Genomic DNA, 24,135 nt, shown 5'->3' with positions numbered 1-24,135 from the left:
CACCTGAATCAAATGATTAGTTCATTACCAGGCTTCTGGATAACTGCAAGATACGTTAAGGAGGTAATTTAGCCATTTGAATCAGCTGTGTTGGATCAAGGACACATCTAAAACCTGCAGGACACCGGCCCTCGAGGCCTGGAGTTCGACACCTGTGGTTTAAGGTCACGCCAAAGCATCTCATCTGTCCTCCCAAAAGTCTTGGGGATCTATAGGATCTTTTTTGTTCTCTCGTGACATAGATATGCTCTTGGGACTAATTTTGGTACACTGGCCACTCCTGGGAAGGTTAACCACTGTCCCAAAGCTTTAAAAAGGCCTTATAACCCTTTCCTGACTGATAGACATCAATGATTATTTTGTTGCTGTTCTAGACAGATCTTTAAAACTGCTTCCCTTTGTTAAACAAGTCTTATTTAAGTTCTGTTTTGATTCGACAGGTCTGACAGTAATCAGGGTTAGGTTAGGGTTTGTTTTTTTTAACGAAATGGGAAATGGGGGGCAAATACTTTCTCACAGTACTGTATGCATAATATACATTTTTAAACTCAGATGTAGATATGAACACCCACTTTAAACATAAAAAGATTTCATTTAACGCATCTTTATGAATAAATTCTTTAGTTAAATATTGGTGATGTTTTTTCTTTAATAGTCGGTCAGATCAGCTGATCTCTATCGTCGTCGTCATCGTCGGTCGGACAGCAACGGCCAGCGCTAGCTAAACATAGCTAGTAGTAAAAGTTATGACAGGACATGTCAGGTTTAGTGTACCATAAGGTAAGATATTTGCCAGAATCCCGTGTACAAAGCAGCAGTGTGTTTGCAGACTCGTCTGTGGTTTATCCGGCGTGTTATTGTTTAACCTGCGTCTGTGGTCGGAAGCTAACAGTCTGTTAGCTCACCTCACCTAACTGCAGGTACCGTTAGCCGGTAGTCATTAGCCACATGTAGGTCACCGTACATCAAACGGGCGCCGTTGCAAAATATTAGACGGTGTACAATATATTGTGAAGCCGTGGGTGTGTTTTTAAGTGACTGTAGTAAGGTGTCAAGCGTTTTGAGTGACAGTTAATGCGTTTAGATTCGGCTTTTTTGTGGCCCAGTTGGTTAGCTTACGGTGAAGCTACCGTAGTGTAACGTAACGATATAAAACAGACGGCACTGTCTCACACACGAATAAAATTGAGATATTATTATTATTATTATTATTATTATTATTATTATTATTATTATAGTTAAGTGTTAGTGTAGGTTTTCAGCCATCTAGGTGATGGTGCCCGTGAGACCTTCCAAAGGGAGGCGACTGGACTTGTGACACCTTTACCTCTCATCCAAGAGGCTTCCTTAGCTCTTATTAAAAATTGATGGAGAGTCCCGGGTATTGAACTCATGGTGGGGGTTTCCCCCTTTGGGCGCGGTTCTTTTAGAAACACCTGCACCTAAAAGACAAAATACGCTCTTTTTTGTATGACCATATTCATATTTAAAACCTAGAAGACAGATGGTTTGAGAGAGGAGTAAAGGAGGGCATCATTGAACAGAGGTGGCAGCTTACCACACCAGTTATCGATGACTTAATGAAGCCTTAAGATCCCTTTCCAGGCGCTTCAATCCCCACTCAAACTTGCTTCAGATGACCTCAGTAGGGTCAAATGATGGGTTGATTTGTTTCTGCGCCTTGGCTCATGTGATGACTCATATGATCAATAGTAGGTCCATGACACAACCATTTCTGAAGGACTTTCCACCTTTTCTTTCTTTCTTTCTTTCTTTTTATAGAATTGAAGAAGCCTCTTGAAATATCTGATACCCAAAATAAGTGTAGTTGCCTTCTCTTTCAAGCTCTCAAGATTACACTTAGATGTTTCTGAGTTTAGCTTGGCCATTTTCTGCCAACAGAGTCGTTTATGCACTAAAGTAGAGCCAGCAGTCAGTAAGCAAACAACGTCTCAACAGCTGGCAGCTGAGTAAACCGTTCACTCGGACACCAGGCAGTGAAATTTACTTATGTACTTTCACATTTCAGGTTCTGACCTTGGTAAGCAATTGAGGATCTGGCTACCAACCAGACTGAATGCTCTAATCTGAGACTAACTATGCCTTATCTCTGAGAATGGGAGGAAGTGGATCCAAAGCCAAAGGTGTCTGGCCTTTCTCAGGCAGCGGAGGCGAGTCAGGAAATGATGGGAACGAGCAGTCTCTGGCCCGGCTGAAAGGCTCTAAGAATGCAACACCATTTGTTTTTACAAGGAGAAGGTAAATAAATAATACATGTTGAAAGGACGTTTTCTATCCCACCCTTGAGTTTGAAAATAATCCATGCACACAATACTAAAACGTACATTTGCTATGCAAATTACACTCGCCCTGAGACAAAATGTAAGCCTAGTAAGCAGTTCCAAAATATTATTTAAATTACAAAAACAGCTCTTGAGGAATACTGCAAAATAATAATTTTGCTCTTGTCCTAAGTTCTTAATAAGCAAATTGCATGTCAAATATTAAAGGTCATCTTTAATGTTAATTTTTTTGTTTTGATTTGGTTGACATATAATCACCATGTGGAAACTGTTTCTTTTGTAATTTTTTTTTTAAATAATTGTTTTGACCTTTTTCAGCTTTATTTGAGAGAGACAGTGAAGAAAGGACAGGAAAGCGGGGGCAGAAAGAGAACGGGGAAGACCGCTCTCGGCCGCTCCACACACTGAGTTAAACTGGCGCCCATTTCTGTACATTTAACTTAAATAATCAAAAGTGAAATAACTATGGGCCTTGTGTGGAGTTACCCATAGTGACACATACTAGATGACCCTACGCATTCCCCGTGACTCAAGTGCTTCCCCAATGCCTCTGACTATCCTTACTGCTCCTGTATGGTTGTATCCTGTTGTCAGATAATAGCCTGTCTGAAAATATCGACTGCAGAGTGTTCAGTTTTGGATGAAGTGCAACGTTAAGCTCATACAGCAATGTGTTGTTCGAATTGTTCACATATCTGTTGTTGCAGCATAATATGTTACGTTGTTGATTTCCTCCAGTACTTTTGCCCGACACTTGTAATATAAACGAGATAAATAGACTTGTGCTAAGTGCATTTTTGTTGGGGATTGTATACCTTGAGTCGAATGTTTTGAACAATGCGCAAAATCTATTTCTAGATATAAGTTGTAATGACTGCTATTATCTTTGTGAGTCTTTATTATGTGGTGTACCACAGACAAGAGCTTGTTCCAACATTTCAGTCTGAGGTTTATTAACACTTGATGGCTCTTTTTGCTTCCCATTTGTAAATTCTCTTCGTGCTCTTTCACGTGATTTTTTTTAAATTTTTTTCCATAGGTGGTAGAAAGTTTTGTTGTGTCAGTGCCTGTGGTGGGCACCGGTGGTCCACGTCAGACTTTTCATTACCAAACCATGTCCGTGTTACAGAGTTAGCCCCTCATTTAGGAATGAGCTTCGAAATTTGTCTTGGCTGGTCCTTCTGGGATGTCATGGTGACTATTGCAAACTATCATCTAAGGCAGTGGAAAAAATTCTGTAGTAAAAGCAATAAACAATAGAGTATAATATGAAAATGATAAACATTTTAATATTGTCATCTGACATATTTCATCATATCACAGAGCCCTAAATCAAAGAATAGTAATTATGCACTGCAATATTTGCAACTCTGTTACCGAAACCTATTTAGCATGACACAACAGTGCCATGACAAAGAGGAAGGGACATGACTGAGTCATGTGCTAACACCAGAGGTGTGTTTTCCAATCTATTTTGATTAGATTGCAGTTACGTAAAATGACATACTCAAACCTGTTACCCATATTAGCAAAGTAGGAAAAAATAATTTGAAAGCTTCCTTTCATTCTTTTATTTATATACAGTGGTCTGTCCACTTCCTGATTTTCTATTTTCTGTGTGTTTGACACACAGATCATAAAGCAAATTTAAATATTAGACAAAGATAACACAAGTAAGCACAAAATGCAGTTTCTAAATAAAGTTTTAATTATTAAGGGGAAAAAAAAATCCAAACCTGCATGGGCCTGTGTGAAAAAGTGATTACTCCCTAATTACTTGTTGGGCCACCCTTAGCAGCAACGGACTGCAATCAAGCATTTGTGATACCTGGCAACAAGTCTTTTACAGCGCTGTGGAGGAATTTTGGCCCACTCATCTTTGCCGAAATCACCCACATTGGAAGGTTTTCAAGCATGAACCACCTTTTTATGGTCATACCACAGCATCTCAATCGGATTCAGGTCACACTACTTCAAACCACTCAAACTATATTTACTTGCATCTTTTTCTGCAAAAACACTAATACTAGCAGTGATTTGCAACCCAATTAGCATGCATATAACAGAAACATGTTATAAACATAAATTATTAAACAGCATTTCTGTGGTTCTTCTGTGTTGGCAGTTCTTTGTACTATGATGAGGACGGTGACCTTGCCCATGAATTCTACGAGGAGACAGTCGTGACAAAAAATGGCAGAAAGAAGTCCAAGTTGAAGAGGATCCAGAAAAATCTAATTCCACAGGTGAGCTAGGGACATGCTGTTGCGGTGACAGGGTGATATATGGTCAGTGCCATCACTCCTCTTCCTTTTTTCTTTTTCTTTTTTTTTTTTTTCTCCCCAGGGAATTGTGAAGCTCGACCACCCGTGTATTCATGTTGATTTCCCCATCGTCCTCTGTGAGGTGTGACACGTTGCACAGTGACTGGTCTGCAATGAGGTGCAGCCGCAGGTCCTCTTTACAGAGTATTGTTCATGTCCCGAGAGCTGCAGTCAAGAACTGGCGAATGGGGCTTGCAGAGGAAAAAGGAAACTTCAAACTGTCACATGAAAAATGATATATTGAATTAAATGTTATACATTTGAATTCAACAAGTCTTTATTTTGACATTCACAGAAATAGTGACGGTACAAGTTGTTTCCACTACCCAGCTGATATGTATGCAGACTTGGAGAATACTTTGGATGAATTTGTGTTTCTCCTGTTGAGTGTGTTTTTTTTTTGTTTTTTTTTTTGTTTTTTTTGTTTGTTTTTTTTAAATTTTGCAGGGAAAAACATCTGTGACGTGAAAAGGCTTTAATTCATGCCTTCTGTGAGATGTAGACTTTGTATGTGTCTTTGTACATGTGCTAGTTTTGGGTGCATGTGTGAACTACGAATGCAAGATGTAGTTGCAGGGTGGGAATGATGAGGGATTGTTGAATTTCTTGTATATACTCATGTTCTGTATTGTCACGTCTGAGATGGTCTCAGTTATTGGCGCTCAGACCTGCACTAGTGAACATAATGTACTGTAAATAACATCAGATTTCTTAGTTGAAAATACTTGAATAAATGGTTTACTGAGCAAAATCACTCAAATCTTCTTGTTTTTTGTTTTGTTTTGTTTTGTTTTGTTTTTTTCATATTGGCTGACGCTTTCTGGTGCAGTTCATCTTGTTTGTTGTTACTGCACTGGGATGTTTGACCTTACAGTGCAGAATAATAAGTTAGACACCGGAAGACCATGTTCTCATTTATCATATTAGGAAGTGAAGTTTTTCCCCTTACATCTGAGTTTAAGTCCTGGATTTACACTAGTGTGCAAAAAGTCTTTAGTCACCCTTCCTTTCTTTGTATTTTGCTGGGAAAATGGGAAATCGGTGCAGCGATTTATTGGAATTTGCAGACGTAAATGGAAACACAACATATGAGGTAAAAAAACAGTTTTTCCACAGTTTTAACAAGCTTGAAAATCAAGATTTGTTACGACTACCTTTCTTCTTCCACACAGCCTAAACATTTGCATTCAAGCTTTATTCTTCAGGAATAGTTCTCCAGGTTTTTTGAAGGACATGGAGAGTTTTGGTTTTTGGCTTCCTTTTGTTCTCTGTTGATATGATCCCACGCTGCTTCATTAATGTTGAGGTCCAATTCATGGCTGAGAGTTCCACTGTGTGTTTTACTTTCCAGGTATTATGGCAGGTTATTGTCATGCTGAGAAAGGAAGCCTTTGCCAATCAAATGCTTTCCAGATTGTTTTGCATGGTGGATCAAAATCGTATGTATTCACTTCCATCAGTTTTGCGAAGATCCCCAATACAACTGGCTTAAATGAAGCAACAAATCATGACAAAGCCTCTACTGTGTCTTATAGATGAAGTTGAAAGGCCTACAGAAAAACCTGGAGAGCTGTTGCTCTAGACCAGGTGAAAAAAAAAAAATACAGAAATGTCTGGTCCATTGGTGTAAAATATGAAGAAATGAGGCCTGACAACAATTTTTTTCACACTACTGTACAAGGAAGATTTTGTTACTTTAGTGTTCTGGTAGCCAGTCATGATTCTTACATGGCTTACATGAGTGTAATGTGGTAACTTGAGACTTGTTGGCGTCTGTGAAATAGGAAACATCTTGTTTTTCGTACCACAGTAAAAACATTGGGTTTTTTTGGTGTCTGTGGACACAGAGCCGGTCGTGCTTCTCTTTTCTAAGAAAACAAGTAAGACTAAAATGTCATGCCGTTTCTGTGAACTTTAGAAAGATAACAGCAATTTTTATTTTTAGCTGAAGAGGAAGTAAATGAGATTGAATCGATTTTATACATGTTCGCAAGAAATCCTTTAAGTTGCTAACTATTCAGAAAATATTAAGTGAAGTGCAGATTGCATTCAACCAAATGGTGACTTTTGAATGTGGGGTCAGTGATCCCTGTACTTGTGAAACAGCTGTAAGCATAACCCTGGCATCTCCAGATTCTGGCTTATATTTAGATTTTCCTCGTCGCCTTCTTGAATTTCTGTCTGACCCTGCTTTGAGGCTGCCGGTGAAAATCAAACTTCTTTTTTTTCCCCCCTTAATTTTTTTCTCCCATTTTAATAAAAGAAAATCTAAACTCAAGACCTCTGCAACATAAAAGCCACATTTCCTCTAGATGGCAGCAGAAATCTACCTGCTTTAACTTTTTAAAATCGTGCATATTTACTTCTTTGTGTGGACGTCTTGATGCATTCTCAATCATCCAGGAAAGTAAATCTCCAAAAGCTGAATCTGTTCATCTGGACGTAGATGGACGTTCATCTGGACGCTACGTCCAGATGAACAGATTCAACTTTTGGAGATTCTTTGTGTGGAGTTTGCTTTCCCAAATAGGGGTGAAATTAAAAGCTCGGCCTCAGATTGTGACAAGTTTTGGTTGTTGTTGCCAGCTGGCGTAGTATCAACTTTTAATGGCAATGTAAACATATTTCACTGCGCTCAGATGACAAATCCCCACAATAAATGGGTAGGGCTTCCTTTGCAGGCATTCTCTGGTGTCTGTAATTGTGTGGAATGCGGTCGGAGCGTTTCGAGGCCAAAGGTCAGCCCCTTTGATGTGTTTTCTCTCCACTGGTCTTTGATGTTTCGCTTAAAGGATGAACGCTTTCCTGTAAAGCCATAAAAAATGCACTAAGTTCATGAATATGACACCAAATAGCAGCGCTCTGATCTGCGCAATGTGCTCCCTGATGTGCAGTGTGCACAAATGCAGTGTGTTTATACGGGGAAAAGTTGTCCATGGGGCTGAGGCTGAGAGAGGCACTCACTATAAATTATCAGCAGAAATAGAACTAAACCATGCTTTGAATTATGAACAGTAAAATAGATATATTGTTTACATGGGAGTCATTTAACAAACTGTAGTGCTTTAAAGTAAAACAAAGGTGCTTACTGTAGCCATTTTTGTGGTAGTTCTCACATGGATTCTGTTACATTTGACCGTGTTACAGTGAGATTATACATAGTCATTACAAATAAGTTGAGGAAACTTAGTGGTAATCTCCTATTTTTTCTAATAAAGCCACAAAATAAGGTTATAGTTACAAATGATGTAATGTTTGCACTCCTCAGAGACTGACGAAGTCACTTTGATGAGTGATGAAACTTTTCCCCCACTCAAAACGTTACATCCAGATCAACTTTTTGGGATATGTGCTCCTCAGTTTCAGACTTTGTTTGCATTATGAGCCTTTAAATGTGGGTTTTGTTGTATTCTCATATAAACTGGATGTTTGGATGTTACAACCATTTATAATTCCTCAGTTCAAATTCACCAAGTCAGAGGATTACCCCACATGTATCACAATTCATAAAGTGTTTGGGACAAAAAGGGAAGATAGTAGGGTGTGTTGGCAGTTTCCCTGCCATTGTTTTAGCTTCCTGACGATCCCTGACTCCAGCTGATGTAATGTTCAGGAGGCAGAGGTCAAAGGGAAGCCGAGAGTAGACGGAAATGAAGCCATTCCTTTGTTCCTTTCCCTCCCTGTTCATTCACACGGGTCTGTCCGTGGTCCACTTTTTCCTTACTCTGCAGAGCCCTAGAGAGAAGCAGATGACATGGTGAGGTGAGTCAGCAAAGCTCAAAAGCAAAACAAGCGAAATGGATTTTGGCACAGGAAACCAGCGAATTTCCAGGCTCCCCCACCTCTTCCTAGTCATGTGCTCAGGGATCTTTCAGTTCACATGTATCTCCTGGGGAAAACGTTACCTTTTCCAGGAATGCCGTGTTTCAGATCTCACTCATGGAGTACAGACGTAAGCAAAAGTTGCACCAGTGATTAGAAAATCACCTTCAAGTACAGCGCACATTTGGATTCCCCAATCTTTCCAAATCATTCCATGTTGTTAAATTTAGTTAATTACATGTCCGTACTTGGCCTCTACTATCTCCTCTCCACTGCCATATCTACTGTACTTGGCAACATGACAGTATGTGGTACTTGGTTCCTCCGCTAAGCCCTCGCCAGTGGCTGTCATCACATGCTCCAGGCAGCAGTGAAATCTGTGTGCCAGATGCCTCTTGCCCGCTTTCTGAAGTGTGTTCAAGACATTCAAGTCTGCATAAGTGGAAGGAAACTTTAAAATACCTAAGTACCAGCAACCAAAAGACTTGAGGTATTAATTTTACACTAATCAAATAAAAAGAAGCTTTGAAAAATACACCAGTGGCAAATTAAAAAAATATATTCATCAGACCAGTGAGGTATATATCTCAAAGGTAAATGTTATACTTTAAAACTGAACTACATATGAAAGATGATGCACTGTGTAGCCTAAACAACCAAACTGTAAATTTATTAAAACATACTGTTGACATTAAAAAAAATCAAGTTTTCAGGAGAGTCTGTGCAGTCCAGTAAAAGATTAAGTAAGGCTAAGTAGCAGCCATGTGCTGCTAATCAAATGCACTTGAATAACTGATTATCAGCAAGCATGAGAACCTCTATAAAAGCAGAAACTTGGACAGTTTGCTGCCACAGTTGTCCTAGGATCAGATCCCTCAGCAAATTCAATCTATGGGTCAGACTGTGCAATCTTCAGAGAAATTACAAAAGACTTCTAGATTACATCTTAGACTCTGCAGGCCTCGGTTAGCATGCTACATGTTAAGGTTTATGGCACTACAATTAGAAAAAGACTGAACAAGTATGGCTTGTTTGGAAGGGTTCAAATCACAAGACTTGGTCATGCTGTGTCCTTTGTGTCCTTTGGGCATATGAGATCAAAGTGAAGTCTGGCCATAATGCAGAGTGCTGTTGACAAAAACCAAAGCATGCCAGCATGTCACCACAGCATTTTAAAGAGGAGAGATTATTTGGAAGAACCAAACATGACTTATTGAGTCCACCATGAACTACTCTGTATACCAAAGTACTCTAGATTCAAATGTGAGACCATCTGTCCAACAGCTAAAATTTGGCTGAAACTGGGTCATGCAACAGGATGATGATCCCACGCACAGCAGGAACTCTACCAGAATGCCTGAAAAAGAAAAGAATCAAGGTGTTGCAATAGTCAAAACCCAGCTGTCTGTCTGCCTGAAATGCTGTGGCTGGACCTCAAGAGAGCTGTGCAAAAATGAATGCCTGGAAACATCAACAAACTGAAGGAGCATTGTAGAGCAGAGTGGGTCAAAATTCCTCCACGGAGATGAGAGAGACTGATAAAGTCAAACAGAAAACAACCACTTCAAGTCACTGCTGCTACAGGTGGCTCTAAAGGGTACTGGATTATTTGGTGTACTTACCACATTTCCAGTCTTACTGAGCGTTCAGAGAGATTTAGATATATCATTGTATCATTCTCTTGGTAGATTTTACTCTGTACAGTATAGAGCAGTTGTGACTGGGGTGTTTCTACAGCATTACCACCTTAAACAAAAGATTTTAATACTTCAATAATAATAATAATAAAAAACCCTGGATGCTATATCTGCTCTTTTGTTTAAGCTATTTAAGTGATCTCTTACATAAACACAATGAATAACTGAATGTAGGATGTTTTACGATGGAACAAGTCTCACAAAAAGAAAAGTCAACACTAAAGGTCAGCAGGTATGAGTCAAAGGGGCTTTCCTGACCCTGGTTTTAGATCTGAGGTCTGTTTTTAGATTCGTGGGACATGTAAAGGCTATGAAAAAAATACTATATCATTCGAATTGGTACTTTACCAACAAGCATCTTTCTATGCTGGAACAATGTTGGTCTACACTTTTGTTATTGTTGTCAAGTTCACCTACTGAGCACATCTACTCAGATAACATCCATACTGTGGGTTGGCGCAGGGGTCCTATTGGTAACTTATAACTGAGAATGTTTTCTGAGCGTTATTTATGATAGAAATTAGGTTTGTTGTGTTACAGACAGTAACACAACACACAATAATATACAATTTTAGGCCTTTTAAGGTGGAAAATGCACTAAAAAAAACTAAATAAAAAAACGGTCTCCATCAGATTTTTCAATATCCTTAACACGATTGTCATGCAGCTGAAAGGTGAGTTGTAAGCACGGTCTTATATTTAGAGATGTGGTACAGTGCCCTGCTGTGACCTTTTGTAGATCTTGCCATCCCTGGTTACAGTGTATCTGTTTCACGGAGCGTGGAGGCGAACTTTCTGGGAGCGACCCATTCAGGCGCTGAGCCGGTAATCAGGGGGAAGCCTTGAGAAAAAAAACCAAAACCGGACGCAATCAAAGCACGTTTCACTAAACTGATACGCGAAGCAGTTTGAAGTAGTGAAGTGAAAAAACGAATTAGAGCCGCTGACAGATTTTGTTTGTTTGTTTTTAAGGATGTCCGTTTCCTTTCTCCGGCCCCCCCTTTTTCCTCAGACCGAATGGAACATCTCATCCCGAGAGTGGTTTGGCACTCGGGACTGAACGAGTTGCAACTGACAACATCGCAGGGGGTAAGTTGACTTCTGTGAGTTTTACATACCGCAAGGAGCCGGAGAGCCGAGGTTATAAGACACAGCACAGCTGCATGTGCTGCTGTAAAGTTACCCCGTCGTCTTTTTCTTTATACTGAATTTTTTTCCTATTTGTTTTGAAAGCAACGCCAAAACGCGGAGTGAAGTTGTAGGCTTCTGTCTTTGGGGGAATGCTTCCCCAGCCTGCCAGTAAAGGTAAGTGTATCCATCTGTAGGGAAGCTGAAGTTGATTAACTTTACCTTTTTATTATTGCTAATAAAAGAGCTGCAAACTGTAATTAAATTGAAGGCAATTTATGTTAACAGCTTGCTAGAGGTAGAATCCAGTTTAGAGAAGCCTTTAACAATGAAAAGATGCTTTTTTTGGATGAAAGTTGTATTATTATTTTTCTTTTACTTTCTTTTATTTATTTTCTTATTTTTAAGAAAACATTAATAGTCTGCAGACATTTATGTAAATTAATCTGCAGTGGCAATGTCACAAAAGAGAAGCTTTTGTTTTATGTCCATGTATTTATAAAGTTGGTTTTAAATAAATAAAATGAAAAATGTTTAAGAGAAAACACCTTATTAAATGTGTATTCAGGAAACTAAAATGTCATTCCCTCTTGTGGATTGTAGAGCAGAGTGTGGCAGTCCTTTTTGTCCATCCACATCTGAAGACATGTTGCACGGGACTTTGTTAGCTTGGAAAGCTCTGCTGCTGATTGTCCCGCTGTGGGACTGCCTCTTTGCTCTGGGACTGAAGCCCACGAGATGGCCACTGTATTCCCGAAAGCCTCTGCTCCTTGCTTGGAACGCCCCGATTGAAGATTGTGCCCCGCGGCATAAAATTCGTTTCCAGCTGGACCAGTTCCAGATTGTGGCTACACCCAATGAGGGCTTTGTCAATCAGAATCTGACCATCTTCTACAAGGAGCGCTTGGGCTTGTACCCCTATTTTGAACAAGATGAAACACCGGTGAATGGGGGACTTCCGCAGGTGGCCAGTCGCACACGGCACCTGGAGAAAATGCCAGAAGATGTTAAGAAGTACATACGTTCAGAATGGGCCACGGGTTTAGCTGTTATCGACTGGGAGGATTGGCGTCCCCTCTGGATACGTAACTGGGAACCCAAACATATTTACCGCAGACATTCTGAGGAGTTGGTGCGCCAGAAGAACCCAACCTGGACTTCTGATCGGGTGAAAAGAGTGGCCCAGCAGGAGTTTGAGATGTCTGCCAGGCTGTTCATGTTAGACACACTGAAGCAAGCTAAGAACCTGAGGCCCAACCAGCTGTGGGGTTTCTACCTGTTTCCTGACTGCTACAACCACAACTACATGCACACTCTGGAGAGCTACACGGGACGCTGTCCTGATGTGGAGGAGTCTCGCAATGACCAGCTGAAATGGTTGTGGACTGAGAGCACAGCCCTCTTCCCTTCCATCTATATGAGCAGCTTGCTGCGCTCATCAGCCTCCGGACGCCAGTTTGTGCGGAACCGCGTGAAAGAGGGGATGCGTTTGGCCTCATCGGGCGATGGCTTGGCACGTCCTGTCTTTGTGTACACGCGGCCCACATACATGAACTCCCTGGAGCAGCTGACCGAGGTGACAGTCTAACTTTGGAAACAGTGCCAGTGTTGAATTTGGTTCCTCTTCCTGGAACTTTTTTCCTGCTTTTTCCTTTAAGACACTAATGAAGTTTTGAGCCAGCCATGTTACTGACTATATTCCGAAACATTTCTTCTATCTTTTTCCTGCTAATTCTTAACAAAAGCCTGACATATAGAACTGTCATTGAGCGTTAATGTTAATGCATGCTGCTCAGATTCATCTCTTATCTGCTGCCACAGTCCCTTCCTGTCCTGCTGGCAGTCAGACACCCCAATACCTTTCATTTGTGCAGAGTAGGCAGGATGGGTGTTGGTCAAGTTAAAAGTCACTCTAAACACCCTTATAGACCAGTTGCTTATGGGAGAATGAGAACAGAAGAGTGGGCACTCTACTTCACATACAGTAGCCTATGACCCTCTGACACTTACTTAGCTGACTGTTTTCCTTTTGTTTGACCTGTAATCTTTTGCAGACTGACCTTGTGTCCACGATCGGGGAGAGTGTGGCCCTGGGAGCAGCTGGAATAATCATGTGGGGAGATATTGCTTATGCACACAACAAAGTAAGCATGCACACATCAATTGCGAAACGAACTCATCAATCCATCAGATACGGTGTATGCATTTTTTGGAACAGATGTTATCATCTTAACTTTTCAGCTGCTCTTCTTGCCTGTGACATGCGAAGGCGTTTGATACTAGGAGATATTTCTCAAAGTTCAGGGTTTACAGTTAATGACTTAAGCCACATGATCAGATACACAGGCGCTGATTGTCACTTCGATTCCATTTTGGGCCATTAAATCCAAAATCTTGAAATCAGCAATCATTAAAAAAGGGATGTTTTGCAACTGCAGCAGTTGACTTGATTATTTATTTTTTTCAAAGTTTAGTTTTCAAATGTATTGGGCAAGGATATGACAGTTAAGTAACTTGCATAAGCCAGATTGTTCACATCATGTCACATTATAACAATAGACACGCAAAACTAGACTTTTGTAATGATTTGAAGTGCAAAAGGTCCAAGCATAAAGAGACTTCAACAAGAAAATTTATTTTCTGCGCAGGGAGCTAACAGAACTTTTTCTGTCATTTTAGATGTTTATTTCTTTCAATTTAAGCCCAAACAGCATTTCTTTATTATGCAAAAAAATCTTAGATGTTTGTTGGAAAAACACTTGTTTTCCTTATATTCAAATATCTCAGGGATTAAATGTGTAGGTAAAGTTCTTTACACACCGATATAAAGAGGAGCTTCATTGGTCCGGTCCACTTAAGATCAAAGTGGACTGTTCATGGCCCACAATGTAAAATCATTTTGACATCCCTGGATTAGAGTGACTGTTAATCTAGCAGTCCCCAGCACCACAGGATGAGAGCATGGGTAGGATCAGTAGGAATGTAACTGATTTACTCAGGTACTGAGTATTTGAGTACTAATAGTACGAAGTATTTCCACACAGCTTCCTGCTTTTACTCCATTATGCTTAACCAGCTTGGATAAATGATCTCTTTCACGTCTCTAAGGTATAAAAACGCTGATCCCAGACTATTGATGCGTTCTAGCAAACAGGCTCAGATAACTCCTATTTTATACTCTTTACATTGGCTCCCAATAGATTTAGGATTCTGGCATTTACATACAAGCACTTTAGTTATCCCAGCTGCTCGCTGTCTTCATTCACAAGCTCAGAATCTGTTAGTTGTTCTGCGTGTGTGACTAAAGACCAGGTAGAAGAGAGCCGTTCACTCTGTGGCACTACATTTATAATTATTATTGTTATTACTCTTTTATTTTTTGTAAAATACAGATTTTTATGGGCTATTATGACACTTTTCGTATTTATTTTACTCTTTGTTTTGTACGGCGCTTTGTGACATCTGTCTGTGAAATACGCTTCATAAATAAACTTGTGCACACAACGAAGTAAGCATGCACACAACGATTGTGAAATTAAACACATCACTTGGATACGTCGCATTTATTTTTAACCACAGATGTTATCATCTAAACTTTCGAGAGCATGCTGATTAACAAACAGCCTTTACTCACTTACTTACAAAGTGTATTTATAGCAATTTGTTCTCCATACCATGAATTCCAGAGCTTTAGTTACTTCATATTTTTCAGATTAATCACGCAATACATGAAGATTTGATGTATCCACTTATTTCTTCCCTTAGACCACCTGCTCTGATCTGGATAAATATCTGCGGGGCACACTGAATCAGTATCTCCTCAATGTCTCCACGGCAGCAGAGCTATGCAGCCAGACTCTTTGCGGCTCTCACGGCCGATGCCTGCGCAGAAACCCAAACAGTGACGTTTACTTGCATCTGAATCCCCTCACCCACGGCATCGTCGAGAAGAACGGCAAGCTGACGGTCACCGGTGAGCTCGGCAAAGCGGGCGGGTTAGGTTTTGAAGCAGACTTCCAGTGTCAGTGCTACAGCGGGTATCAGGGGGAGCTCTGTGATCAAACAGACCCGCTACACCAAAAAGGGACGGCGACTCGAGCCACAGCATCGCCTCTGCAGTGTTTGATCTTACTGATTGTCTGCCTGCTCATGTGGTAATACCCATTATGTAACTGTAAAAGTCTAAAAGAAGAGCACAAGAGGAGAGGTGAAGGGAAGATAGGTGTGTGTGGTTTTTTTCTGTTGCTGTATATCGTAAGAACCGCTGTGGAAATTCCAAAGTAGTGTTTGTTTCTAACTTTTAATCATTTAAAAAAAGAAAAAAAACTTGCTGGAAATGACCCTGTTTACATTGTCCTCTCACTCACCGCTTGCCAAGTTGTCCATGCTTCTCGGAGAGAGGATGCTTCTGTGGTAAATGCTGTGAATGAGTAAATGTATGTGGTGAAAGTGGAAAACGATTCACTTAAATCTGATAACAGCACAATATATTTGAAGTGCCTAATTTCTTTTAAATTTTCTTTAAACAGGGCCTCTTTCTGACATCTGATGTGTTTATAGAGGCAATCACAGTGTTGGTATTTATTTGAATGTATTTTTTTTTATACGATTTTATTGTCCAAAACATGACTACTACTTTTTTAAAAGGGTGACACATCTCTACGAGCCTCATGTTTCAGCGGCCGTTTGACTCCAGAAGCACAGTGTTTCTCATATTGATGTCTCTTATACAAAAATGGCATTTGTCAGTGTAAATAAACTTCTTTGTTGAGGTTGTTGTGTTTTAATTTAAGGCGGAAGGCTGCCTAAGTGGGCGAGGGGCCATGGTCACAACAGACACAGGAGAGAGAACTCGGGTGTATTAGTGGTTTATGGGGAGGTCCAGGTTTTGTGTAGGCGGTTTAGTGAGAAAGTTTGTGCGGAAAAGCCATTCAGGCTCAGACAAATATAGCTTCTCCAATCAACCTAGGATGAATGTGTGGACTGTGGGAGGAAATTGGAAAGCTCCAGCCAACGTGCAAGTTCAAACCCAGAACCTTCCGGTTGTGAGGCCATGGTGCTAACCGCTGTGCCAGCCAGTTTTGGATAAATAAACTGCTTTGTCGTGGTTTGTGTGTAGTTTTAGTAAAGTAAGTGTGACAGGTTTTTTTGGTAACTATATAAGGAGATAATATAGTTGAGATATGGTTTTGGGGGTTAATACAGGTATGATTTTATTGTCAGCAGTTGAGAGTGAAGCCTCGGGAGTCCGAGCCAGCTAGTTCTCAGGGAGGGACTCATTTTGCCAGCAGCAGCCTCATACCCCCTTCCCCATGTAATTGTAGGTTTTTGTTAACCACTGGTTATTTTTATATGCTTTTAAGAGTTGAGCAAAGCACATATTTAAATTGCAAGGTGGAAGAGTTCATTATGGCTTCACTTGGTGGTTTTTCAGAAAACGTTAAGCTTTCCAAAGTCCCCCAATAAACTGTTGATTGTTATATTTAAATTTTATTTAATTCAAACAATCTGAAAACTGTTTTCAAGTTTGTACAGTATGATGGAAGTGCTAGCTTGCCTATGACTTTAAATCTGTCTTCTCCATAAAATGATTTGCATGTCTCTTGTTATTGGTTGTTGGAGCTCCTGTGGACACTTCTGATTGGTTCAGCTTTTGTTGCTTCCCCTTTTCCTGAACATGTCTTTCAGATCATGAGACTTGTGGTTATTTCACAAGGCCACAAGCTCCAATCCCTCTCTACTTATAAAGTCGGTAAGCTTGCTTTTAGTTAATTTCACACATTATTTTACACTAGAGCCTATTATTTTTAGCCAGGTTAACAGCATCACACAACATCTGTAATGATCAGGAAAATTATGGAGTTTTAAAAGTATTAAAACAGTATTAAAGAAACAAGTATATAAGTGGTATATAGAAACAAGTCAAAATTCCTGGCTCTTAAATAGTAAAAACTCTTTAAACTCGCATTGATTTGATTTGTCTTATAACTGAAAAAGCTTGTTTAAACAAAGAGCAACATTTTGCAATATGCTCTTAAAATGTAATAATACTGCTGGGTAGCACAATAAACACCGTTTCCTTCCTGCCAGGAATGAGGTCCTTCAAGCCCGCGGTGCTGCTGCACTTAATTCTGATCAGCCTCGTCTCAGGGCTGCACTATCCAAATTCACCTTTTTCCAAAGTGCCTTTCCTGACTGTGTGGAACGCCCCAAGTGCCAACTGCCTCTCTCAGTATGGCGTTGACCTTGACCTGGGGATGTTTAACATTGTCCAAAACCAGAATCAAACCTTTATGGGTCAGAACATAACCATCTTTTATGCTGAGAAGCTTGGTCTGTATCCAAGGTATTCCCACCAGGGAGAGGCTATTAATGGCGGGGTTCCACAAAACAGCAGCCTTGACAAACATCTCAAAGTTGCCAGGGAGAATGTAAACACCTATATCCCTGACAGGGGTTTCCCAGGCCTGGGTGTGGTGGATTGGGAAAGTTGGAGACCTGAATGGGAGAGAAACTGGGACACTAAGAAGATATACCAGGAGGGGTCAAAAGCGCTAGTGAGGTCTAAGCATCCAGACTGGAGCCCCAAACAAGTAGATGACGCAGCACGTGTGGAGTTTAACAAAGCTGCGAGGAATTTCATGGAGGAAACTCTGAAATTGGGGCAGGCAGCAAGACCAGATGGTTTGTGGGGCTATTATGGTTTTCCAAACTGCTACAACTACTACAGCAACAAAAGCACAGGCTACACAGGGGAGTGTCCACCTGTGGAGTTAAAGAGAAATGACAAGCTTCTCTGGCTGTGGAGCACCTCCTCTGCTCTGTATCCCGACATCTATCTCAGCATCCAGATGCAAAGTCTCAGCAGAGAAGTGCTCCTCTACTGCCACCACCGCATCCTGGAGGCAATGAGAGCAGCGGATCAGGTGACTCCGTTTGCGCCACCCGTGTACGCCTATGCTCGCATCGTCTACACATACACGCTGGAATTTCTCTCTCAGGCAAGAATCAGACGTTTCAACTCAAACATTGTGTGACTGTCTTGACTGGGGCTGCGTGTTTTGTTCACCTCTCGGTTTCTGTCTAATAGGAGCACCTGGTCTACACTATTGGAGAGAGTGCCGCTTTAGGCTCTGCTGGTGTAGTTCTTTGGGGCGACCACGCTCTTTCCAAAACTCAGGTACAATAACTGACTTGTCCATTTGATGTAATTGGCTGTAATAGTGAAAGTGAGGATGTTACATTCCTCTCTGACACCTATAAGGGTCTTTGTTTAATAAGCTACACTCCTTAAAAGTGTAGAAAGTTACACACAGGAAACTGTATTGCACAAAAATGATTGAAATGAAAAAAAAAACTTACTTTAAAACTTCCTTATTGTATATTCAGGCTCTTTAGTTTTAAGTTCTGTTTGGAATCACTCTGTTGTATATTTCATTTGTTACCTCTCAGCTACAAGGCCTCTCAATCCTGCTGAACGCACACAGTACTGTTTTTCAATCCTAAGGATTTAAGTTTCAGGACATATTAAAAATCATCCAGCTCTTAGCAGGTCTTAAAGTAAATACAACCTCAGATCCACAACAAGATATGATATATTGCACCGTGTTGTTATTTATTTAACAAAAATGAATCCAAAATGCAGAAGCAGTGTGTGGAAAAATACAACGTATCCTTACTGCTTCCATAGGAATTGAAAGGGAGAAACTTGATTACACTTGATCAGCTGATCATCAGTAAGCGTGAGCACCTGTGTGAAAGAAGAGGTTTTAATGGTCTGAAGCAAGACCCAGAGGTCAGACTGTGCAATGCTGATGAGAGAAGTTGCAATAAAACCCCCGAGCTTCCTTTCAGACTTCACAGGCCTTAGTTAGCTTATTAAATGTTCAAGTTCATGACAGTGCAATTAGAAAAAGACTGAACAAGTATGGTTTGTTTGGAATTGTTGCCAGGAGAACCTGTTCTCTCTCAAAAAGAACATGGCGACACACCTTTGTTTCGCAAAGTTGTATCTGAAGAAAGCACAAGACTTCTAGACCATCCTTGACAGATTTTTAAAACCACACACTGCATATCAGCACAAATACCTCACACCAGCTGTCAGGCACAGTGGTGGAGGGATGATTCGACACCTTGCAGCCACTGAGTTGACCACGAACCCCTCTCCATACCAAAATATTCTAGCGTCTAAAACTCGGCTGAAACTGGGTCATGCAACAGGGCAGTGATTCCCAGCAAGGCAGCAGATCTCCAACAGAGTGGCTGAAAAAGAAGAGAAGGAAGGTGTTGCAATGAGAATTAAGAGAGCTGTAAACAAGTGCCCGCAAACCACATTGAACTGAAGCAACATTGTAAAGAAGAATGGGCCAAAATTCCTCCAGAACCATGTGAGAGACTGCTTAAGTCATACAGAAAGCTATTTCTTCAAGCTACTGCTGTTAGAAGTCGTTGTACAAGCTGCTGAATCGTGGGGTGCCCTTAGCTTTTCACACGTGTCTTCTGCATTTCGCTTTAGTTTTTGTTAAATAAACAACATAGTGCAATATGTCACATGTTGTTTTTCATCCAAGGTTGTAGTTACGTGATTTTAAGACCTGCTAATGTCTAGATAATGCTTTTATCCTATCCTGATATTTAGAAACCTCAGAAATGTCAGAGGGCGTACTTTCTTTTTTAACATGACTGTACATCCCATCACAAATGTGTGGTTTCATTTTGTAAAATGAGCTCTGTGCACAGCTGGACACTGATATTTGGCAAACATTACTCAGATGGGAGTAAATGAAGCATTTACTGGAGATTTTTTTCAGCTGCAGATTAAAGTGGTTTAAACAATAGGACTTTGGTATATGGGACTGAGTCAAAAGAAGCCAGAGTGCTTGTTTATGTGTTCATGAGCATCACCGGGTAAAAAACAAGGTGACGCATTGTGTTTTTAATAGTTTACTGATGATGACGCTAGAGTGGCGCTTTTCTCAGCACCTTTTGCTTTGACCACTGGTAATATCTGTAACAGTCGTAATGCATTTTTTTCATGCTGAATGAAACAGGACATGTTACCTGCTCCTAAATACGTCTTTGTTCTTTTTGTAATAGCTTTACACTAAATAACATATTTATACTGTTACCTGAGCATGCATATAGCTTAAAGATTCTGTTATATAAAGTGACATTAAAGCTTTTATTGGGCATTCCTGCACACATCCCTGGTTTATCATATCATGTTTCTTTCCTGCTTTCAGGCTACCTGTGCTGCCGTCAAGTCCTACATCGATAACACTCTGGGTCCTTACCTGGTAAACGTGACATCAGCGGCTACGCTTTGCAGTCAGATCATGTGTTCCTCTCATGGACGGTGTCAGAGGAAGGATCCGCAGTCGAAGGCCTACCTCCATCTTGACCCTGCCTCGTGGAAAGTGGTGTCCAAGAGGAAACCAAATGGATGGAGGAAATACAAAGTTTTAGGACGTTTGCAGCCACGTCATGTAAAGCTAATGGAGTCTGAGTTTCAGTGCAGATGTTACGCTGGGTGGAGGGGTCAGAGCTGCTCTGAGCCTGTTCAGCTATAAGACTTAGATAAGCAAGTGAGAGCATTGTTTAAATAAGTGGCAGTAAAATTTGAGGAATTGAAAACTCAAAGAGTGCATGCGCTCTCCTGTTAAGGGAAATTCTTTAAGCAGTGTCATGGTTTTTGGCTTTTTTGTTTTAGCCTTTTTCTTTTTTCAAACTTGTAAATGCAGCAGCTTTGCACTTTTGAAACTAGTAGCTAATTAATGGCTTCTTAGCAGTGAATGTATCAAGATACACTAAGACACTTTATTAGGTACACCTGGCTGGACCCTCTTTTGCCCTAATTCTTTGTGGCATAGATTCAACAAAGTGCAGGAAACATTCCTCAGACATTTTGGTCCACACTGACATGATAATATCACGCCGTTGCTGCAGATTTGTCAGCTGCACATGGTGCAAGCCTCTGATGTCACCACATCCTAATGGTGCTCTTTTGGATTGAGATCTGGTGACTGTGGAGGCCGTTTGAGTGCACTGTCATGTTTGAAAAACTAATTTGAGATGATCTGAGCTTTGGGATATAAAAGCATCTATCAGAATATGAATACACTGTTGTCATAAAGGGATAGCTACGTTCAGCAACAATACTCAGGTAGGCTACTGTGCCCAAAATGTGCTAAGAGAAAATCCCCCACACCATTATATCATCACCACCAGCATGAGCCGTTCATACAAGGCAGGATGGATCCACGTTTACATGTTGTTTACACCAAATTCTGACTGTACCATCCCTGTTTCAGAGCAGAAACTGAGCCTTGGCAGACCAGGCAAAACTTTTATGATCTTCTATTGTCCAACTTTGGTGAGCTCATTCGAATGGTACCCTTAGTTTCCTGTTCTTAGCTGAGAGGAGTAGCACCCGGTGTGGTCTTCTGCTGCTGCTTCTGTTTCAAGATTTGACGCGTCATGTGTTCAGAGATGTTCTTCTGCATACCTTGTGGTAATGAGTTGACCTCTGACCTCCAGTATCAACAAGACATTTTCCCCCAGAGTAACTGCTGCTCACAGGATATTTCCTCTTTTTCAGATCATTCTCTGCAAACTTTAGAGATAATTGTGTGGGAAAATCCCAGAAGATCAGCAGTTTCTGAAACGCTCAGGCTAACCTATAACATGTTCAAAGTCACATAAAATCACCTTTCTTCCACATTCCGATGCTCAGTTTGAGCAGCAGGTTGTCTTGACCGTGTCTGCATTCCTAACGAGGCATTATCCCATGCATCAATAAGCTGTTAGACAGATGTACCTAATAAAATGTCCAGTGATTGTATATTATCATTTGAGTGACAGAAATCAGCTTTAAACTTTTATGTGACTACAGTTTTTACAGAGGGTTTCCTCTACTGCAGTATTTTGTTTTATTACTTTGAACTTTTCTTACTTTGTCCATAATAAGGTTGGGCACAGAGTCTGAATTCAGTGCTCACTTTCTGTTCTTTAATGGTATTTTAAGGCGTGTTACTACGGGTAAAAAAAATCTCAGCTTATCAGTGAAGGAGCTCTGGTGTCCAGCAGCTGAACAATGCAGTATTTGTATACTCAGAGACATTCTGATTTCATTTAGGGAAAAGGTTTGATTGCAACTCCGTCCTGTATTCATGTGAAACAAAGAAGCACATACAAGAAGCACTGTCAAGACTGAGCAATGGTTTAAAGTTGAAATATTTAAATACAGTATTAAGAGTTCTTTGTGGGTAAAAACAATTACAAATTAGTGCTCAGAAAACACTATTATAATGTCTTTAAACATTTGTGCAAGGACCAATTAATGTTAATTGTCACTGCGTGAAACCTGTGGGTGTTCTCCTGGATTTTAAACGTTAGAACTGGATGATCATGGCTGCTGTAGCACCATCTCTCTTTTCCTTGATAGTTTATTTCCATAATAAATTCATATATATTTGATACTTTACATCAGCGTCTCTTGAAATATCATTTCTGCACGTTAAACCTGATCTCACCAGCATTCCCAATGTCGGTGGAACTACTACATGTTGAGAGTGCATGGTACCAGACCATGGACCTGCTCATCTAAATAGTCAAAAGAAGGAGCGCTTTAGTCCTACTCAGACAGCTGCAGGGCAGGGGTGCGGCTGCAAGAATGCAATAAAATACAAGTTGAAGCAGCTCATCGCAGTTTTCTACCAAGAATATGAGATCAGAGACTGTTCACTCGTAGACATGCGAGTCTGCATGTCGAGTATAGAACACATCAACATTAATAATGTTACAAAGAACATTGGGGCTCTTTGTTTTGTAGTTAACATTTATTCTTTCTATAAACTTTTCTATGTAAAATTTATACATTTATATCTTGATGCATTCTCAATCATCCAGTTAAGTAAATCTCCAAACGTTGATTCTGTTCATCTGGACGTAGCGTTTTCCTGGGGAGAAACGTTTCGTCACTCATCCAAGTGACTTCTTCAGTCTCAGCTGACTGCAGGTTTCCCCAATCTTACAAACAGTACATTTGCATAATGACTGATACATTTATACTTTTATACCAGCAGGTGGTGTTGCTGGACAACTTACTAACAGCAAAAGAGCATCAGACATCAAGGTCAAAGCTCTGAGTGCTAGTAATCACTGAAAAAGTCAAATAAAAGCAGAGGTAAAGCCCCGTTTGTCTGTGTATGTCGGGTTCTGATAAGTTTACATCCCTGCTGTGCAGCGGCTGGGGTGCCCACTATGAACTGAACCCGCTATAACACAGAAGCAAAGGGAGCAAAGAGGTGACCTTGATTGATTTAAGAGTGGCATGTACAATGCTGCCTTATCTGATAGAAACGGCTGCCGCAAACTGGTGTCACTGATGGTAATTTCCCTCCTCTGTCCCCCGAGGCTCAGTATACCAGAAGAATAGACTCCTACAAGGCCCCACTGTTTCCCATTTCCGGCTTTATCATAACTGGCTGGATTGTGAGGAAATGAGGAGAAGATGGGTGCTTATTTTGAAGGCGCTGGCGAGTCTGTGCTTTTTGAACATCATTTTGGCCTTTATAGGTCATTTTGCAGTTGTTTTCTAAAGAAGACAGCTGCCTCGACTGGTTTTCAGCGACCAAGGACAAAATTGAATATATCTCCTTAAACGCTGTGTTTACCTGTAGTTACCTGATAATGGCAGGAGAAAAAAACCCCTGAAAAACACATCTGGGCTCTCACAATAACTGACAGTTTTTCTGTTTAGTGTTAGTATTTTTCCTCACAACATAAAAATTGCTCCATCTGTCCAAAAGCAAGGAAGAAATTACAGCCTGATAATGTTGTGATGTTGTTCTTTTTAAAATT

General features: G+C 40.5%; 3 protein-coding genes and 1 long non-coding RNA gene across 6 annotated transcripts; 3 read left to right on the top strand and 1 right to left on the bottom strand.

Annotated features, from left to right (window-relative positions):
• Nucleotides 1-164: 164 nt before the first annotated feature.
• On the top strand, nucleotides 165-5,381 carry tusc2a (tumor suppressor 2, mitochondrial calcium regulator a). Of its 2 annotated transcripts, none has more exons than XM_013273283.2 (4): nucleotides 165-780; nucleotides 2,030-2,259; nucleotides 4,429-4,549; nucleotides 4,650-5,381. In XM_013273283.2, exons 2-4 carry the CDS (start codon nucleotides 2,117-2,119, stop codon nucleotides 4,713-4,715), a joined length of 330 nt encoding a protein of 109 aa, XP_013128737.1. In that variant the 5' UTR covers nucleotides 165-780; nucleotides 2,030-2,116; the 3' UTR covers nucleotides 4,716-5,381. The 2 variants fall into 2 exon arrangements, with proteins under 2 accessions (XP_013128737.1, XP_005453543.1); XM_005453486.4 differs by lacking the exon at nucleotides 165-780 and adding an exon at nucleotides 787-920.
• A 2,245-nt stretch (nucleotides 5,382-7,626) lies between these two features.
• LOC112846903 (uncharacterized) lies at nucleotides 7,627-20,706 on the bottom strand. The gene is made up of 2 exons (XR_003220115.1): nucleotides 20,568-20,706; nucleotides 7,627-8,362 (listed from the first exon to the last, which is right to left on the bottom strand). It is a non-coding gene; the product is annotated as an uncharacterized LOC112846903 (long non-coding RNA).
• Nucleotides 11,133-16,046, top strand: hyal2a (hyaluronidase 2a). Its single transcript, XM_003448316.3, has 5 exons — nucleotides 11,133-11,235; nucleotides 11,380-11,451; nucleotides 11,878-12,850; nucleotides 13,329-13,418; nucleotides 15,040-16,046. The coding sequence occupies exons 3-5, from the start codon at nucleotides 11,921-11,923 to the stop codon at nucleotides 15,430-15,432; spliced, it is 1,413 nt and encodes a 470-aa protein (XP_003448364.1). The 5' UTR covers nucleotides 11,133-11,235; nucleotides 11,380-11,451; nucleotides 11,878-11,920; the 3' UTR covers nucleotides 15,433-16,046.
• On the top strand, nucleotides 16,929-22,457 carry hyal1 (hyaluronidase 1). Of its 2 annotated transcripts, none has more exons than XM_003448388.5 (4): nucleotides 16,929-17,026; nucleotides 17,365-18,275; nucleotides 18,365-18,454; nucleotides 20,517-22,457. In XM_003448388.5, the coding sequence occupies exons 1-4, from the start codon at nucleotides 16,966-16,968 to the stop codon at nucleotides 20,841-20,843; spliced, it is 1,389 nt and encodes a 462-aa protein (XP_003448436.2). In that variant the 5' UTR covers nucleotides 16,929-16,965; the 3' UTR covers nucleotides 20,844-22,457. The 2 variants fall into 2 exon arrangements, with proteins under 2 accessions (XP_003448436.2, XP_005453546.1); XM_005453489.3 differs by having other exon boundaries at nucleotides 16,966-17,022.
• The last annotated feature ends 1,678 nt before the right edge of the window (nucleotides 22,458-24,135 follow it).

The sequence above is a fragment of the Oreochromis niloticus genome, linkage group LG5 (assembly GCF_001858045.2).
Source record: "Oreochromis niloticus isolate F11D_XX linkage group LG5, O_niloticus_UMD_NMBU, whole genome shotgun sequence".
NCBI lineage: Eukaryota > Metazoa > Chordata > Actinopteri > Cichliformes > Cichlidae > Oreochromis > Oreochromis niloticus.
The sequence above is the reverse complement of the archived record's forward strand: the minus strand, read 5'-3'. Positions and strand labels throughout refer to the sequence as shown.

What these genes read in the sequence shown, in the direction of transcription:
- tusc2a (XM_013273283.2), top strand. Translation starts at nt 2,117, where the DNA reads ATGGGAGGAAGTGGATCCAAAGCCAAAGGTGTCTGGCCTTTCTCAGGC. An exon ending in TTTGTTTTTACAAGGAGAAG is followed by an intron (nt 2,260 to 4,428) that starts GTAAATAAATAA and finishes CTGTGTTGGCAG; the next exon opens with TTCTTTGTACTATGATGAGG. An exon ending in AGAAAAATCTAATTCCACAG is followed by an intron (nt 4,550 to 4,649) that starts GTGAGCTAGGGA and finishes TTTTCTCCCCAG; the next exon opens with GGAATTGTGAAGCTCGACCA.
- hyal2a (XM_003448316.3), top strand. Translation starts at nt 11,921, where the DNA reads ATGTTGCACGGGACTTTGTTAGCTTGGAAAGCTCTGCTGCTGATTGTC. An exon ending in CCCTGGAGCAGCTGACCGAG is followed by an intron (nt 12,851 to 13,328) that starts GTGACAGTCTAA and finishes AATCTTTTGCAG; the next exon opens with ACTGACCTTGTGTCCACGAT. An exon ending in TTGCTTATGCACACAACAAA is followed by an intron (nt 13,419 to 15,039) that starts GTAAGCATGCAC and finishes TTCTTCCCTTAG; the next exon opens with ACCACCTGCTCTGATCTGGA.
- hyal1 (XM_003448388.5), top strand. Translation starts at nt 16,966, where the DNA reads ATGAGACTTGTGGTTATTTCACAAGGCCACAAGCTCCAATCCCTCTCT. An exon ending in CGCTGGAATTTCTCTCTCAG is followed by an intron (nt 18,276 to 18,364) that starts GCAAGAATCAGA and finishes TCTGTCTAATAG; the next exon opens with GAGCACCTGGTCTACACTAT. An exon ending in ACGCTCTTTCCAAAACTCAG is followed by an intron (nt 18,455 to 20,516) that starts GTACAATAACTG and finishes TCCTGCTTTCAG; the next exon opens with GCTACCTGTGCTGCCGTCAA.